This window comes from Sus scrofa, chromosome 8 (assembly GCF_000003025.6).
Source record: "Sus scrofa isolate TJ Tabasco breed Duroc chromosome 8, Sscrofa11.1, whole genome shotgun sequence".
In the NCBI taxonomy this organism is placed as follows: domain Eukaryota; kingdom Metazoa; phylum Chordata; class Mammalia; order Artiodactyla; family Suidae; genus Sus; species Sus scrofa.
In genome coordinates this window covers 71784859-71799009 of record NC_010450.4, presented here as the reverse complement: position 1 = coordinate 71799009, position 14151 = coordinate 71784859, and the positions used below count along the sequence as shown (strand labels likewise).

General features: G+C 39.4%; 2 protein-coding genes across 5 annotated transcripts in view; one reads left to right on the top strand and one right to left on the bottom strand.

The window, feature by feature from the left end:
* Window positions 1-6857, top strand: part of NUP54 (nucleoporin 54) — a 41028-nt gene extending 34171 nt beyond the window's left edge. The window contains exon 12 of one of the 2 annotated variants that reach the window (XM_003129118.6): window positions 1247-6857. In XM_003129118.6, coding sequence (XP_003129166.3) covers window positions 1247-1375 — 129 coding nt within the window. In that variant the 3' untranslated portion in view covers window positions 1376-6857. The remainder of the gene's footprint in view (window positions 1-1246) is intronic. The other variant, XM_021101458.1, reaches the window with a different exon arrangement.
* Window positions 3678-14151, bottom strand: part of ART3 (ADP-ribosyltransferase 3) — a 121534-nt gene continuing 111060 nt past the window's right edge. The window contains exons 5-11 of one of the 3 annotated variants that reach the window (XM_021100394.1): window positions 13374-13406; window positions 12388-12417; window positions 10860-10892; window positions 10219-10251; window positions 9044-9076; window positions 6127-6156; window positions 3678-4259 (exon numbers count right to left, since the gene is read on the bottom strand). In XM_021100394.1, the coding sequence (XP_020956053.1) occupies window positions 4117-4259; window positions 6127-6156; window positions 9044-9076; window positions 10219-10251; window positions 10860-10892; window positions 12388-12417; window positions 13374-13406 (335 nt within the window). In that variant the 3' untranslated portion in view covers window positions 3678-4116. The remainder of the gene's footprint in view (window positions 4260-6126; window positions 6157-9043; window positions 9077-10218; window positions 10252-10859; window positions 10893-12387; window positions 12418-13373; window positions 13407-14151) is intronic. The other 2 variants (NM_001244205.1, XM_021100395.1) reach the window with 2 other exon arrangements.

Genomic DNA, 14151 nt, shown 5'->3' with positions numbered 1-14151 from the left:
TTCCATTGTAAATATTTACAGTAGGAGCTCCCCTCATGGTGCAGTGGAGACGAATCCGACAAGGAACCATGAGGCTGCAGTTTCAATCCCTGATCTTGCTCACGATCTGGCGTTGCTGTGAGCTCTGGTGTAGACCACAGAAGTAGCTTGGATCCTGCATTGCTGTGGCTGTGGTGTAGGCTGGAAGCTACAGCTGATTCAACCCCAAGCCTGGGAACCTCCATATACCATGCGCATGGCCCTAAAAAACAGCAAAAAAAGGTTATTTACAGTAAAATAGATTCCAGCACACTGGAGTCAAGAACTATATGAAAGTGTTTATGTATGCAGTAAAACTGGGAATAATATAAACACCTACCTAAAATGACGAAAAGCAGTATATTGTTTTGGGTTGAATCATGGCTCATCACTTAGTTTATGACCTTGAGCAGGTTACCTGTTTCTCAGTTTATCTGTAGAGAAGAGGTAATGATGGTACCCACCCCCCCAAAGGGTGCGTGCTCAAAGGGATTTTATTTCGTTTGTCTTCTTAGGGCCGCACCTGCGGCATATGGAGGTTCCCAGGCTAGAGGTCCAATCGGAACTACAGCTGCCGGCCTGCACCACTGCCACAGCAACGTGGGATCCCAGCCGCATCTGCGACCTACACCACAGCTCACAGCAACGCCAGATCCTTAACCCACCGAGCGAGGCCAGGGTTTGAACCTGTGTCTCCTTGGGTACTAGTTGGGTTCATTAATCACTGAGCCGTGACGAACTCTGCAAAGGGATTTTAAATAAGTTTGTTAATGCCCATGAAGCTCTTACAGCTGCCTTAACATCTGGGAAGGATGCTTCAAAATATTAGCAGTTGGTAGTTATCACTGTTATCATCGCTTTGTACTTCAAAACATGGAAATCCTCAGTTTTCAGGACGATTATTCTGTTCGTCATCCACATTTGAGTATCTTCCTACATTGTTTTAACGTATCTTTTTTAGTCAGAGGTTGGTAAAAGGAATCTAATAAACATCTGTCTTTTGTAAAATTTCTGTTGCATATATTGTTCATTATATATTTTATTGCTTTTCACCATAGTATTTTACTGTAGGTCATATAAAAGTCTTAGCAAATGATACAGTGCAAATGTCTAAATATGCGTATTTTTAGGGCAGATACTAAGTGCTGTATTGTTAGTGAAATAGTGAAAACTAATTTTTTCCTCTGAGTAGCCTGGAGTGATATGTTACTATTTCAATTTCTTTTAGCATTTGAAACAACAACAGGAAGGCCTTAGCCACTTGATTAGCATCATAAAAGATGACCTAGAAGATATCAAGTTGGTAGAACACGGATTGAATGAAACCCTCCACATCAGAAGTGGTGTCTTCAGTTGACAGTTCACAAACTCATGTTTAAGGTTTGTGACGTACATCTTCTTGTTATACACCAAGCTTTCCTTAAGAATGAAACTGACCACATGGAGGGGGGGAAAAAACCAATCCTCTCTCCTGGCTTGGTTTTTGAGAAGGTTACTGGTAAATTATTAATCATCGAATCTGAAATGAGTCATTTAACTGCTCTTCAGAGATAGCCTTTGAAAGATTTACATCTAAAAGCTGTAATTACTTTAAGAGAATATGTAATTACAAAAAATATGTACTATTGTACATTTTTACAGCAGCATCATTCAAAACAATCAGTGTTTAATGATTATTCTCCATTGAGCCTGAACTCTGCTTTCCGTGGCAAGTAAATATGAAATATCAACTTTGCACATAACAAAATAAACTGTATAATCATTTGGCTGTTGGAGATTTGTACTTCAAAATGTAAATGTACATCAGTTTTTATATTTGTGAATTCATCTGTGGGAAGAGGAGCAAAGAAAAATCTAAGTATTTAATGATTAATGTGGTTTTCTTTTCATTCTATAAAGATTTGAAAATATATTTTTATATTATTTTACTTATTTGGAATTTACAGAACACACCTAAGCAATTAGGATATAACAAAGTTATGTTTTATCATTTTTCAACTTTTTTGTTTTTTAAACTTTTTTATTTCTAAAAAAGATAAACATGAATAAATTGTTGATTGTAATTACTTTTTATATAATTCTGTCTGGTGCTTTATTTGGCTCTTGGAGAATGACCATTCATGTCCACACAAGTACTAAATCATAATCACAACTCAGTTTCATCCTGGTTTTAAGTCTGACTTTTCCCTCCTAGGAAAATGTATCAACACTGATATATTTTGATGAGGGTGTAGCAAATAAAAATTCCTTCAGGAGTCATCTAGGATACAGAATTCTCTAATATGTTGTATCTGAGAACACTGGAAAATCTGAATAGACCTGATGATGTGCAACAGTGATTTTTTAACTAGATAATTTTAAGAGTTTTTCTGACTGCAGACTGCACACTTGGGCTGCATCATGTCTGCCCCTCTTAAGGATGCATTAAAAGTTAAAGCATTAAACTTAATGCTTTAACTTGACATTTCTGGGTAATGCTTTGGCTTATGATGTTTATCGTAAGAAACAGCCTGAGGAACCTTGCCACCGTGTTGCCTGTGAAGATAGTGAGGAGTGTGACGCACTGTATGTCCAGCCAGAGCCATCCTCTTGGGTCCCACTGAAGGACTTTCTGTCTAGATGCAGACCAGGTAACAGTTTTGTAGGAAACAAACTTTACAGCTCATTCTCTCTTTCCATGACAGCTGCTAGAAGTGTGCAGCCACTTTTGCAAGTTTACGTCAGGCAAACTTGTTATATACTCCTCTCTGTACCACCCTTTCATCATACCTTCCTACTCATTGCTGCAATTCCAACAGTGGTGGGAGGAATTTTTTTCTCTCCGTTTGCTCCTTGGCCCAGAAGATAAGCACTTCCATTCTTCTCATCCACGTAGTGCATGTGGAAGGAGTGTGTTCCCCTGCATGCCATCTTATCATAGCAAGAGTTGTTGATCTAACAGATGAGAATTGTTACTCATTGAGCCACATTCTCTGTTGGGCAGCTGGCTAATCAACGCACATTGTGCTCACTTCTCTAGCCTTTTGTTTTTTTGTGCTCTGATATTATATTATCAGGTTTCTGATTTCACCAGCCCTAGACAGGGCTCAGGGCTTTTCAAAGACAGGCCCAGATTAAGTTTTGATCCTGCTGCTGACTATGTGTGTAAGGCAAGCCTGTGATCCTTCCTTGTTCATTAACTGGTTAGGTAACTGGATTTGGTCTGTACCTGAGTTGTGTTCCAAGCAAGTGATAACCAAATTGTAGACTTGGGGGACACAAGAAAGAAAGGCTCACTTTGGCCTCATGACTAGTATTCCCCAGCACAATTTATAGATGTTCAGTCCACTCAAAATTCTGAGTATGAAGCTAGGTAAATGATAAAATTAAAGCATATCAAACCTCTCATGCCTAGTTTAGATTTCATTTAGCTTTTCTGTATTTTTTAAAGTGGCCTTAATTCCTTTTAAAAATATTAGCATTCTAAGTGTCAGTTACCAAAGCCCTAAAATTACTTACTACTGTTTAACTACTACAGTATATTGGAAAAAAGAGTACTATATATTGTATAATCTCATTTTCCCTTGCGTATTGAGCATGAAATATTCTTTCAGTACCATCTGCCTGGGTTAACATGAGGTTCAAATTAGGGACTATGAATATTAAATACTTAGTAAACTATAGAAATAAAAAGTGTTCATTTATTGACGAGAGAAAGCAGAGACTGAATACACTATTTGAAGTCAAAGTTTGATCTTTTAAAGATGAGTACAACACATTTAAAATTCTAATTCAGGAATTAAACTCATCTTAAACTCTATAAACTACTAACTAACTTTACATTTTAATATCTGGCAATTCTACTGAAATTCTAGTAATTTTAGTCTTTTATTGAATTAAAAGCATACTTTTATTTTTGCAATAAGATTAATACAGAAATAAGTAAAAACTGAATTCTGTGAGATATGGATCAATTACCCGAACTTGTGAGGTGAATAACAAATACGCAGTTCTCATTTTGTCAACTGACTTTGGCCAACAAGTGAAAAATACATCATTCCTTTGATGATTTCTGTGGGAGGCCGGTAGTATATTTCAGGTAATAAAGAAGGTGTCAGACTACAGCGCAGTAAAGGGATTTATAGTAGAGGCACCGACTAAAATGAATGTTCCAAGTGTTGGAAGGAGCATTTTGCCAGAAGATGCAAAGTGATGGGTTTTGGGACCTGGGCCTGGACCTGGACCTGGAGCTGGAGCTGGAGCTGTTAATGAGAACACAGAGTCAGTGACACATCATTTTTGATATCAAGTTTCATCCGCCTATGCTATATATCCTGAATATATAAGCACACATTCAAGCTGAGTTAGAAACTTACGTGAAATACCTCTAACCAGGAAGAGTTTAAAAATAGTTCATTACAGATTTGGGGCTACATTTTTCATATCTATCATCACCAGGGTGTGCTGATCTAGGTTTGATCTAGGATTCCTCAGCCTTTTAATATCTGTATAGACAAGATAATTTGTTGTTGTTCAAGTTCCCTAGAATTTCTTAGAAATTTTAAATTCTCATTTTCTTTCTCTACATGCAAGATACAGCTTAATTCTGTCTTCTCTACTTCAAATAAGATAGTACATTTCACATGCATACTCTACCAATATACAACAGAAATATCTGTGCTTTTTCTTTTCTAGGGTCACACTTGTGACATATGGAGGTTCCCAGGCTAGGGGTTGAATCAGAGCTGCAGCTGCTGGCCTACACCTCAGCCACAGCAAACGCCAGATCCAAGCCACATCTGGGACCTACACCACAGCTCACGGCAACCCCAGATCCTTAACCCACTTAGCAAGGCCAGGGATCGAACCCACGTCCTCATGGATGCCAGTCAGGTTTATTAACTGCTGAGCCACAATGGGAATTCCTACAGCTGCATTTTTTAAACGCTAAGCCCTACAATCCGATTTGCTAAAAATCAACTTTTTCCTTCTAGACAGAAAATACTTCTGGAAGAAACTGCTTTCCATTTATCTGAACTAGTGGAGCAGTATATTGGAATCTGGCCATCTCATTATGGTCTGTTTCCTACTGCTCTTAATGTTAGCTATCTGACTTTTGGCTGTGTTCTAGTTTAGACTATTCAAAGGAAGACTGACAAGAAATATACAAATGGAACCACCACTCAGATTTCATAAAGAAACCAAGAGAAATAACTAGTAAATGTTACAAAAACCTTCAGCTCATGGATTGACTTGTCATCATTATAAACATGCAATTACGTGCATACAGATGGGGAATGGACAGACAGGTGCACTCGTACATTAGTTTGTTACTAGAGAGCAGTGGTTCTCAAGGGGGTGGTACTGCCCCATAAGAGGCAGGTTGGAAATCTGTTAGGCTGTCTTTTGATTGTCACAACAGTGGGGTAGAAGGGTAGTATCCCACAATGCTATGGACAGTCTGGCACAATGAAAAAAATCGACCCACTTCCATATAAATTTCAAATGCACGAAACATACATGTAAGTTAGAAACCTATTTATAATGCTCAAACCCAGAACCTAAGTCAGTTTTAAACAGAAGCAAAATGTTTCTGGGTGATTTTAATAAACATTAGATTCTACCTAGTGCCCAGGGTATTTCTTCACTTTTTCTTGTACGTGCACAGAATAGCTCCCGTCCTCGCCTAAATCCAAACTTGTGTAAGTAAACATAATCATCTGACCACTTCATTATGTCTTCTAGAATAATCTATGCATTTACATATTGAAATATGTAATTTTATTATAAATTACAGTTAAGACATTATACTGTTTTTGTTTTTAATGGGTACAAGTGGGTCTTATCTATGAATCTTATTCCAGGATAGCTTTTTAAAATTTTTACTCTAAAAAGGGAGAACTGGGTTGACAGGGTTGAGAACCATTGCTCAAAAAAGTCTGAACTATACACAGTTCAAACGATCACTCAAGAAGCAAAGTCAAGCTGCCCCCCACCATTTGCACATGTAAGCGTTTAGATCTGACATGTATTGTGTTACATGATTTTGTTCCTTTTGTTGAGAAAAATAAATATTTCTGTATCACAAAAACAGGCATTTAACAACTAAGGAAAAGAGATACTTCTTACTAGGATTGTTGATATCTTGATTTTTGCCTTCTAAAATATAAACAGATTTTGAGTTAACTGCATTATTCACCTATTTATCCCAAACAGAAAAATCTGATTAAATGATTAAACAAACTTGGTTATCTCTGGGTGTGGGACTAGGGGGCAGGATGTGAGGTTCAGAGGTATATGTCCATATATATATATATATATATATATATATATATATATATGGACAGTTTAGTTTTTGCTCATTTAAACTTTTTTTTTTACCATGTATGTGTATTTCCATTAAAAGAAAGGTTAAAATTTCATTTATAGAAAAGTATTTTTTCTACATATTGAACTCAGATTGCCAAGCACAACCGTAATACCTTCCATTTGTTGAGTGTTTACTATGTGTCACGCATTAACCGAATGCTTTATGTACACTGTCCCCTTTATTTCTTACAGTCCTGGTAGGTAGTAGAATTACCCCCTATTATTCAGATGTTCCCCAAAACCTGCATAAAATCACAGAGGTAATCACTGGTAGCAATGCCTGCTTTCAAAACCTCTGCTCTTATTACTATGCTATTCTGACTCCAAGTGTGTGCTGAGCATTGAAATAATATAATATTGCCATATTTTGACAGCTTTGAAGCCAGATGCCAATTCTAGTAGCCCAGATTAGAGGTGTATTTTCTGTAACTAACTGGTTGGAAGACAAGTGTTGTATTACAGAAAATGAATAAAACTTGAAATGTTTTTGAGTCCTGATTGTCTCATTCTAGCCATTTACAGGTTCCTTAACTTTCCTATATATTCTTATGTCTTCATCTCTGAACTGGTGATCACAACATTTCTCTTACTGGATTATATGAGATCCCGTGTAAATGTTTTGACACCACTTTTTAGAAAAGCCTGCACTACACCCAGCTTTCTAGGAGTGGGTGCAGTACATAACAGCCCCCGCCAAACTGAGTGGCCTATTTGTTGGAGGCCATGAGCGTGCAGTGAGGAGCATGGGACGACAGCCCCATGTGGGATGGCTCTCACACAGCTCTTTGATGATGCTATTCCTATGACTCCAGATTCCCTCACAATAGCCTCATCCTGGAACAGACAGGTGTAGCTAGATGCTAGCTGTTCCAATTTTAGGTCAAGTGTCTTTTTCTGCCTGGCCCAGAGAGCCGTAAGAGCCATCTGCACTCACAGAGAGGAGTCCTCATTGTTTCCCCCCTTGCTTGCAGACTGGATGTCAGAAGCTGTACAGCTCAAGTGTCCTCTCCCAGACCCCTTATGATGGCGCTAACTGAATGATCATGGTAAAGGACTCAGAACCCATGGTGCCTCCACCCCAGTAAAGAGTTTATTACCAGGTTTTTCATCTGGTTGCAACCTTTTTATTCCTAAATGAGAAAAAGATTTTCAGATAATAATTTTCATTTAATATTTTAAACTACCTTTCATTTTATCTATACTTTTTCTCATTAGGACTTTAATCAGGTCTGCAAGACAGAAGTTTTCTTGATTTTACATTTAGAAGCAGTGGTGCAGAAAAGTAAAGTAACTTATACAAAGTTATCCAGAGGAAAACAGCAGAAGAGAAACTTAAAGTTGGGTGTGTCTGTCTACATAGCCACGTTCATCCCCCACACCATGCTCAGCAGCTGCCTTTGACAACAGTGTGCCTGGTAAGGTGCCAATGAGTGTACTAGCTACATTCGGGTCCAGCAAGCTGAGGAGGGGCAGACACATGAGGTGTGGCATCTGTCATTAGAGGTTCACTTGGGAGTTGTGGCCAAATAAGTCCAACAGCTGAAATCTGGGTGAACATGGGAAGTAGTGTTCCTAGAGCCTCTTTCTGGGCCCCATCAGCGCTGTAGGTCACTAACCGTGTCTGCCCTTTCTGTCCACAGCGTGCACTACCCAAAAACAGCAGTGGCAGCCAAGGCTCAGTATTGTGTGGGTGGATGTCATTTACCAGGTGCCAAAAATCTAATTACCTTAACAGATGATCATCCCACAGCAACACAACCTACCAAAATTATTTGCAAAACACTACACGAACTTGGAAGAAACGGTTCAAGCATTAGCCAGGGCTTGCACCCTGAGTTTTGTCTCTGTGGTCCTTAGAGCCTCTCCCATGAGGTAAACGTGTGTTAAACCACACTTGAAAGATGACAGTTCTGAGGCATAGAGAAGTATTATTATTGTCCACGGCTCTCCAGTAAAATATCAGATTGTGTCCACCTTTTTTTTTTTTTTTTAACTTCTCCTTGTCCCAGGAAAAAATTTTTTGTTTGAGAGCCTTTTTAATTTTCTTCCTCCACATAAGCATAAGTTCTAAGGACTTTCTGAGGAACTTGACAGGAATCACACTGTTCAGTTTCTCTGACCAAAGAAGCTCAAGGCCCCTCAAAATCCTTGCTTTCAGTGACAACCTCACACTTTTAAAATATCTGTTTTCCTGATTTTACCTTAAAGGTAGACTATATCTGCCATGAAATATATACTGGAAAAACATGTGGGGAACCACAAGCTGGTTTGTTTTTTGCTTTTTAGGGCCTGGAAATTCCAGGCTAGGGGTCAAATCGAAGCTCCAGCCGCCGGCCTACACCACAGCCACAGCAACTCAGGATCCAAGCCACATCTGCGACCTACACCACAGCTCATGGCAATGCCAGATCCTTAACCCACTGAGGGAGGCCAGGGATCAAACCCGCGTCCTTGTGGATACTAGTCAGGTTCATTACTGCTGAGCTACAATGGGAACTCCAAGAACCACGAGTTGTAAGGAAATCTGGCCGTAAGTTAGGAGACCTGAGTCCTTCACTCTCACTTCTGCGATCTTGTGCAGAATACTCAGCCTCCCTGCATATCTAGTGGTGACAATTATATACCTATACCCCCCAAACTGGCAGCTTCCTTGCAGGCATGGCCTGGTATCACTTACCAGGTACTGAGAAAGGTTCTGGAATTTTCATTCCTAGATGAGAAAGAAATTTTCAGTGACTTGCAGTTAGCTCCAGTGGGTACAATTTGCAAACTCTTTCTTGTGTGATGAGCTCAAGTGATATAAGTGGCAAAGAACCCACTGCACTGTGGTTTCTGGCTTTTTATAGATGTTCTGGCCACATGAACCCTCACTGTGCAGATCTACATGCCAAGCTCAGAGGAGCCTTCTGCCATGGCGCCCCACTGAGTCGGCCGCTATGCCAGGAGAACATCAGGTTTAGTTATCGGGAGATCTAGATGCTGAGATGTTTGTCAAAGTTGACAGCTTTCGCAAGAAGCTGAAGTTTCTATTGCATGCCTTTAGCTGGAGAATCTAAGGTCTGCATTGCAGGCATCCCGGGCCCAGTAACCTGGCCCTCAGCCATGCCCCCAACAGAGCTAACTTTGCTGCTGGGAACACATGAACATTAGGAAGGAAAGCCACTTTTTCTACCCTCTTCCCCAGCTAAATCTTTGTAGGATAACTAGGAAATATTAATGAATAATAGTCTCATGATAATATCGTATTTATTTATTTATTTATTGTCTTTTGTCTTTTTAGGGCCGCACCTGCAGCACATGAAGGTTCCCAGGCTAAGCGTCAAATCAGAGCCACAGCTGCTGGCCTATGCCAGCTCACAGCAACACCAGATCCTTAACCCACTGAGCAAGGCCAGGGATCAAACCCACAACCTCATGGTTCCCAGTCGGATTCGTTTCCACTAGCAACACGATGGGAACTCCAATATTTTTTTTTTTTTAAACTTTCCTTTTGTGTTTTATTTTATTTATTTATTTATTTATGTTTTCTTTTTTGTTATTTCTTGGGCCGCTGCCATGGCATATGGAGGTTCCCAGGCTAGGGGTCGAATCACAACTGTAGCCACCAGCGGCTCGGATCCTGCAGACACGGGATCCGAGCTGTGTCTGCAACCTACACCACAGCTCACAGCAACGCCGGATCGTTAACCCACTGAGCAAGGCCAGGGACTGAACCCCCAAGCTCATGGTTCCTAGTCGGATTCGTTAACCACTGCGCCACGACGGGAACTCCCCAATATAGTCTTTAATACTCGGGAATTCTCTTCTTCACATTTCCTACTTGGGCCCAGAGAATAAATAAAGCTATCTTACTAGGTATTTGGGTGGCTTCTTGGCTCTTCACACCTAAAGATAGAAATGAATATTGGTTAGTGTTCATCAATTATCTTGCATTGTTAATGCTCCCTTTTGTCTACACCTCCTCTGGGAGGGAGGAAAGAGGGAGGGAAGGAAGGAATGAAGGAGGGAGGGAAGAGCAACAAAAACAGTTTCAATTTGGTCTTCATTCTCTGACTGGACAAAGCCCAAACGCCATATGCTGGACTTCAAGAAAACTTCATGATTTGGCAAACCTTATCTTCATAAAGCAGTCCTAGTACATTGGTTTTTAAATGAAACTGGATTGGGTGTAGGATTCTGCTTGGTTTAGTTCTACTGTCATTATAGTTACAGTTCTATGACCGGGCAGGCTTAATCCCTCTGACCTTCATTTCCATATTTATGCAAAAGAAATACCATGTAGGTTTGTAGTAGGTGATGATTAAAGGTAATGCATTATAAAAGTGCCTACCTAGTACATTATTGCTCAGAATGTAATAAGCCTTCAATAACTAGAGTCCCTCTGTTTGGGCTTAACTCATTCCTCAAACTCCGTGTCCAGTAATGTTAGTTCTGAGAATCCTCATGTCTCCTTGAACCCCGGCAGCTAGTCTCAGGAGTAAAAGGTCACTTACCAGGCGAGACAGTGGAATCCTGGCTTTTCATTCCTAAAGATGAAAATAGGAACTATTTAGTGCTAAATGCAATCAGCTTGAAATTTTAACCTTATATTTATATGGCTGTTTTACAGTGGAAAACTCTAAAAAGCTTTGAGAGATGGCAGTGAATAGGTAAAAGAGAAGATTTAATCCACTGGTGCCTAAGGTACTGCGAGAACTACGGCTAGTGACCCAGGATCACTTCTAGATTAAGCAAACAGCTCCTGTTGCCTTTTTTTTAGATTTAGTCCAAAGACTCTGACCTATATTTCCCATGATTTATTTTTTAACTACAGGTAATTTAGAAAAACAAAGGAAATTATTAAAAATTATTCATAATTCTAGATATCAGAGTTACTCTTAATTTCCGCATATTTTCCTTTCTGTCTCTTTGCATTTCTTTAGCATTTTCCCCAGTTTTATTGAGATATAACTGACATACAACACTACACAATAAGTTCAAGGAGTAGAGCATAATGACCTGAGTTACATATACTGTGAAATGCTTACCACAATAAGTTTAGTTAACACCCAGTATATTGATATAAAAAAAAGAAAAAAATGTTTTCCCTTTGTAATGAGAACTCTTAGGATCTATTCTCTTAACCACTTTCGAATACACCATAAAGCAATTAACTATAGCCATGTAATATATTACATCTCCTGTACTTATTTTCTCTTAACTGGAAGTCTGTATCTTTTTGCATTTTAAAATAAAGTTGCTATCATACTCCATATGCTGGTTTATATCCTATTTTTATTATCACTGTATTATAAGTACTTTCTCATATCTTTAAATATTTTTCAAAAACAAGATTTTTAAATTGATTAGTGTTTCATAATATGTATAAAATTTAACATCACTTGCATAACACTGCAATAAACATTTCTGTACATATTTTGTACACAAATTTTTATGTTCCTTAGGACAAATATCTAAAAATGTTATAGCTGGGTTAAAAGGTATGGACTTTTTTTTTTTTTTTTTTTTTTTACTGCAACCATGGCATGTAGAAGTTCCCGGGGCCAGGGAATGAACCTGAGCCCCAGCTGTGACCAGCGCCACAAGGCAACTTCTGGGTATGGATAGGTTGCAAGGCTAGTGATACATACTAACTGAAATCGTCTGACTTATATAATGTCATCAGTAACTTATGAGAGTGCTTTTGTCCTAGCACTCTTGAAGAATATCACTTTTTAAAAAGACAAAAACCATGCTGGCAGGAAGCTGAAAATAAGAGTCTCTGGCACTACTTCCTCATGTCTCTCTACCCACTCTGCTAGGATGACCACAGCCTATTAGACAGGAGATACAAAGAGCTGCTGTGTGACCCTTGCGAAGGTTGTCTGGAACTCGGGAGGGTCTGCAGTAGCCCACTTGTACCCTCAGGGGGGCTCTGCCTCTGCTCCACTTTCTGTACCACGCCACATGCCTCCTGCTCTTCTCCTAAGGCAGCTGCTGTCTTGCAAATGCAAGCTTCCAGAGTTTATGAAAATATCTTACCAGGTTCTTCAAGCTTCTGGTTTTTCTCACCTAAGTTACAAAAAGAAACACACCAGTTTTATTGACAGAACGAAGTAATTGGGGGTTACCAAAGACAGAGCAGAACTATTTTCAGATAATATGGCGTAAAGATCCATTTAATATATCCAGTAAACTAATGCCACCAAATTTAAGCGTCAGCCACATTCTAAATGCACCTTGGCTAACTGGGCTGGAACGTTCCTCTGGCCTTTCCCACTAAGAAAAACTGTCACATAGAGCAAGTCTCCTAGCAATCTCCACAAGCTACAAAAAAGTCTGTCCTGAAGAGTTAGCCAAAGTCCCTATGAAGTGACTGGTAAACCTTGTGGCTGCACTGGTTCAATAAGAAGTGTTACTCAGGGGCATGAAATGTTCCACACAAGGACAGGAAAACAGCTTCTAAACATTAGATAAACAACATACTTTTTTGGTTAACTGCCAACAAAGAAAAACACTGTAGCTACATGGGCCAGATACCTAACAGAGAACCTGATGCAAAGAAGTGATCTGGGCCATATCGCCCTAAGCTGATACTTGGGGGAAAAACTGTCTAATTACCCAGGTGTTTCAGTCAAATGACACCACACATCAGCTTGTTTAAGAGAGGCAAACAACTTATTTTTCTACTTTGATCTGGATGTTTGTGTCATACATGCTAATCTCAATGACTGAACACAGAGCTACACAGAAGAGGCCTCAGACCTGTGGAGAGTGACTAGCTCTTCAGGCTGATGAACCTTATTCCCCAGACTGCTTCTATAGTACTCAGATCTTCAGGGAGCCAACTCTCTCATTTGCAGGGAGGTGAATTTCCCCAGACGAGATTCCTTCCCCCTCCCCACTCCTATCTGCCTTCATATGTGCAAAGTACTCTTTTTCTTCTGCCAAGAACTGAACCCGCTTAACAGGAAAGAACTATTAAATATCCATGTAGGGGTTATTTTTACAAACTAGAGCATACTCACCAGGGTTGTAGACATAGATGGGTTGAAAATATTCTGAAACACAAACACATTTTCATTACAGAGTACTACACTCACATGTGAATGATATACTCAGATGTTCAGCTATTTTTTTACATATTTTTTGTTAAAGTATAGTTGATTTACAATGCTGTGCTAATCAGTGTTTTGTGTTTGGTTTGTTTTGTTCAAGGGCTGCACACACAGCATATGGAAGCTCCCAGGATAGGGGTTGAATCCAAGCTGTAGCCACTGGCCTACACCACAGCCACAGTAACACCAACACCAGATCTGAGCCATGTCTTCAACGTACACCACAGCTCGTGGCAATGCCAGATCCTCAACCCACTGAGCAAGGCCAGGGATTGAACCCAAATCCTCATGGGTACTAGTCAGGTTCATTACCGCTAAGCCAGGACGGGAACTCTTAATTAGAGTATTTTTAAATGCTTATAAATAATAAAATTTGAGTTGGCTTACTTTCAAACTTAATGCAAAATACGGCAATATGAGAAATATAAAATTTCAGTTTCAAAAACAAATGGATATAGATTCATTTAAGTTACCTGAAGAAGAATTCATAGAAAAATGAGCCAGGAAGATAGCTAGAAATGGATACATTTTCAAATTTCTTAATAAGGAAATCTTTAAAAGTATCCACCCAAAGCATGAACTGGCCCAAGGCATTTTCTGGTAACTCTGGTTCAAGTTGGTTGGGTCTAATTTGATAATGTTGTTCCTGAATACTCTTAGAACTCTGAAGCAGACAATGCTACTATTC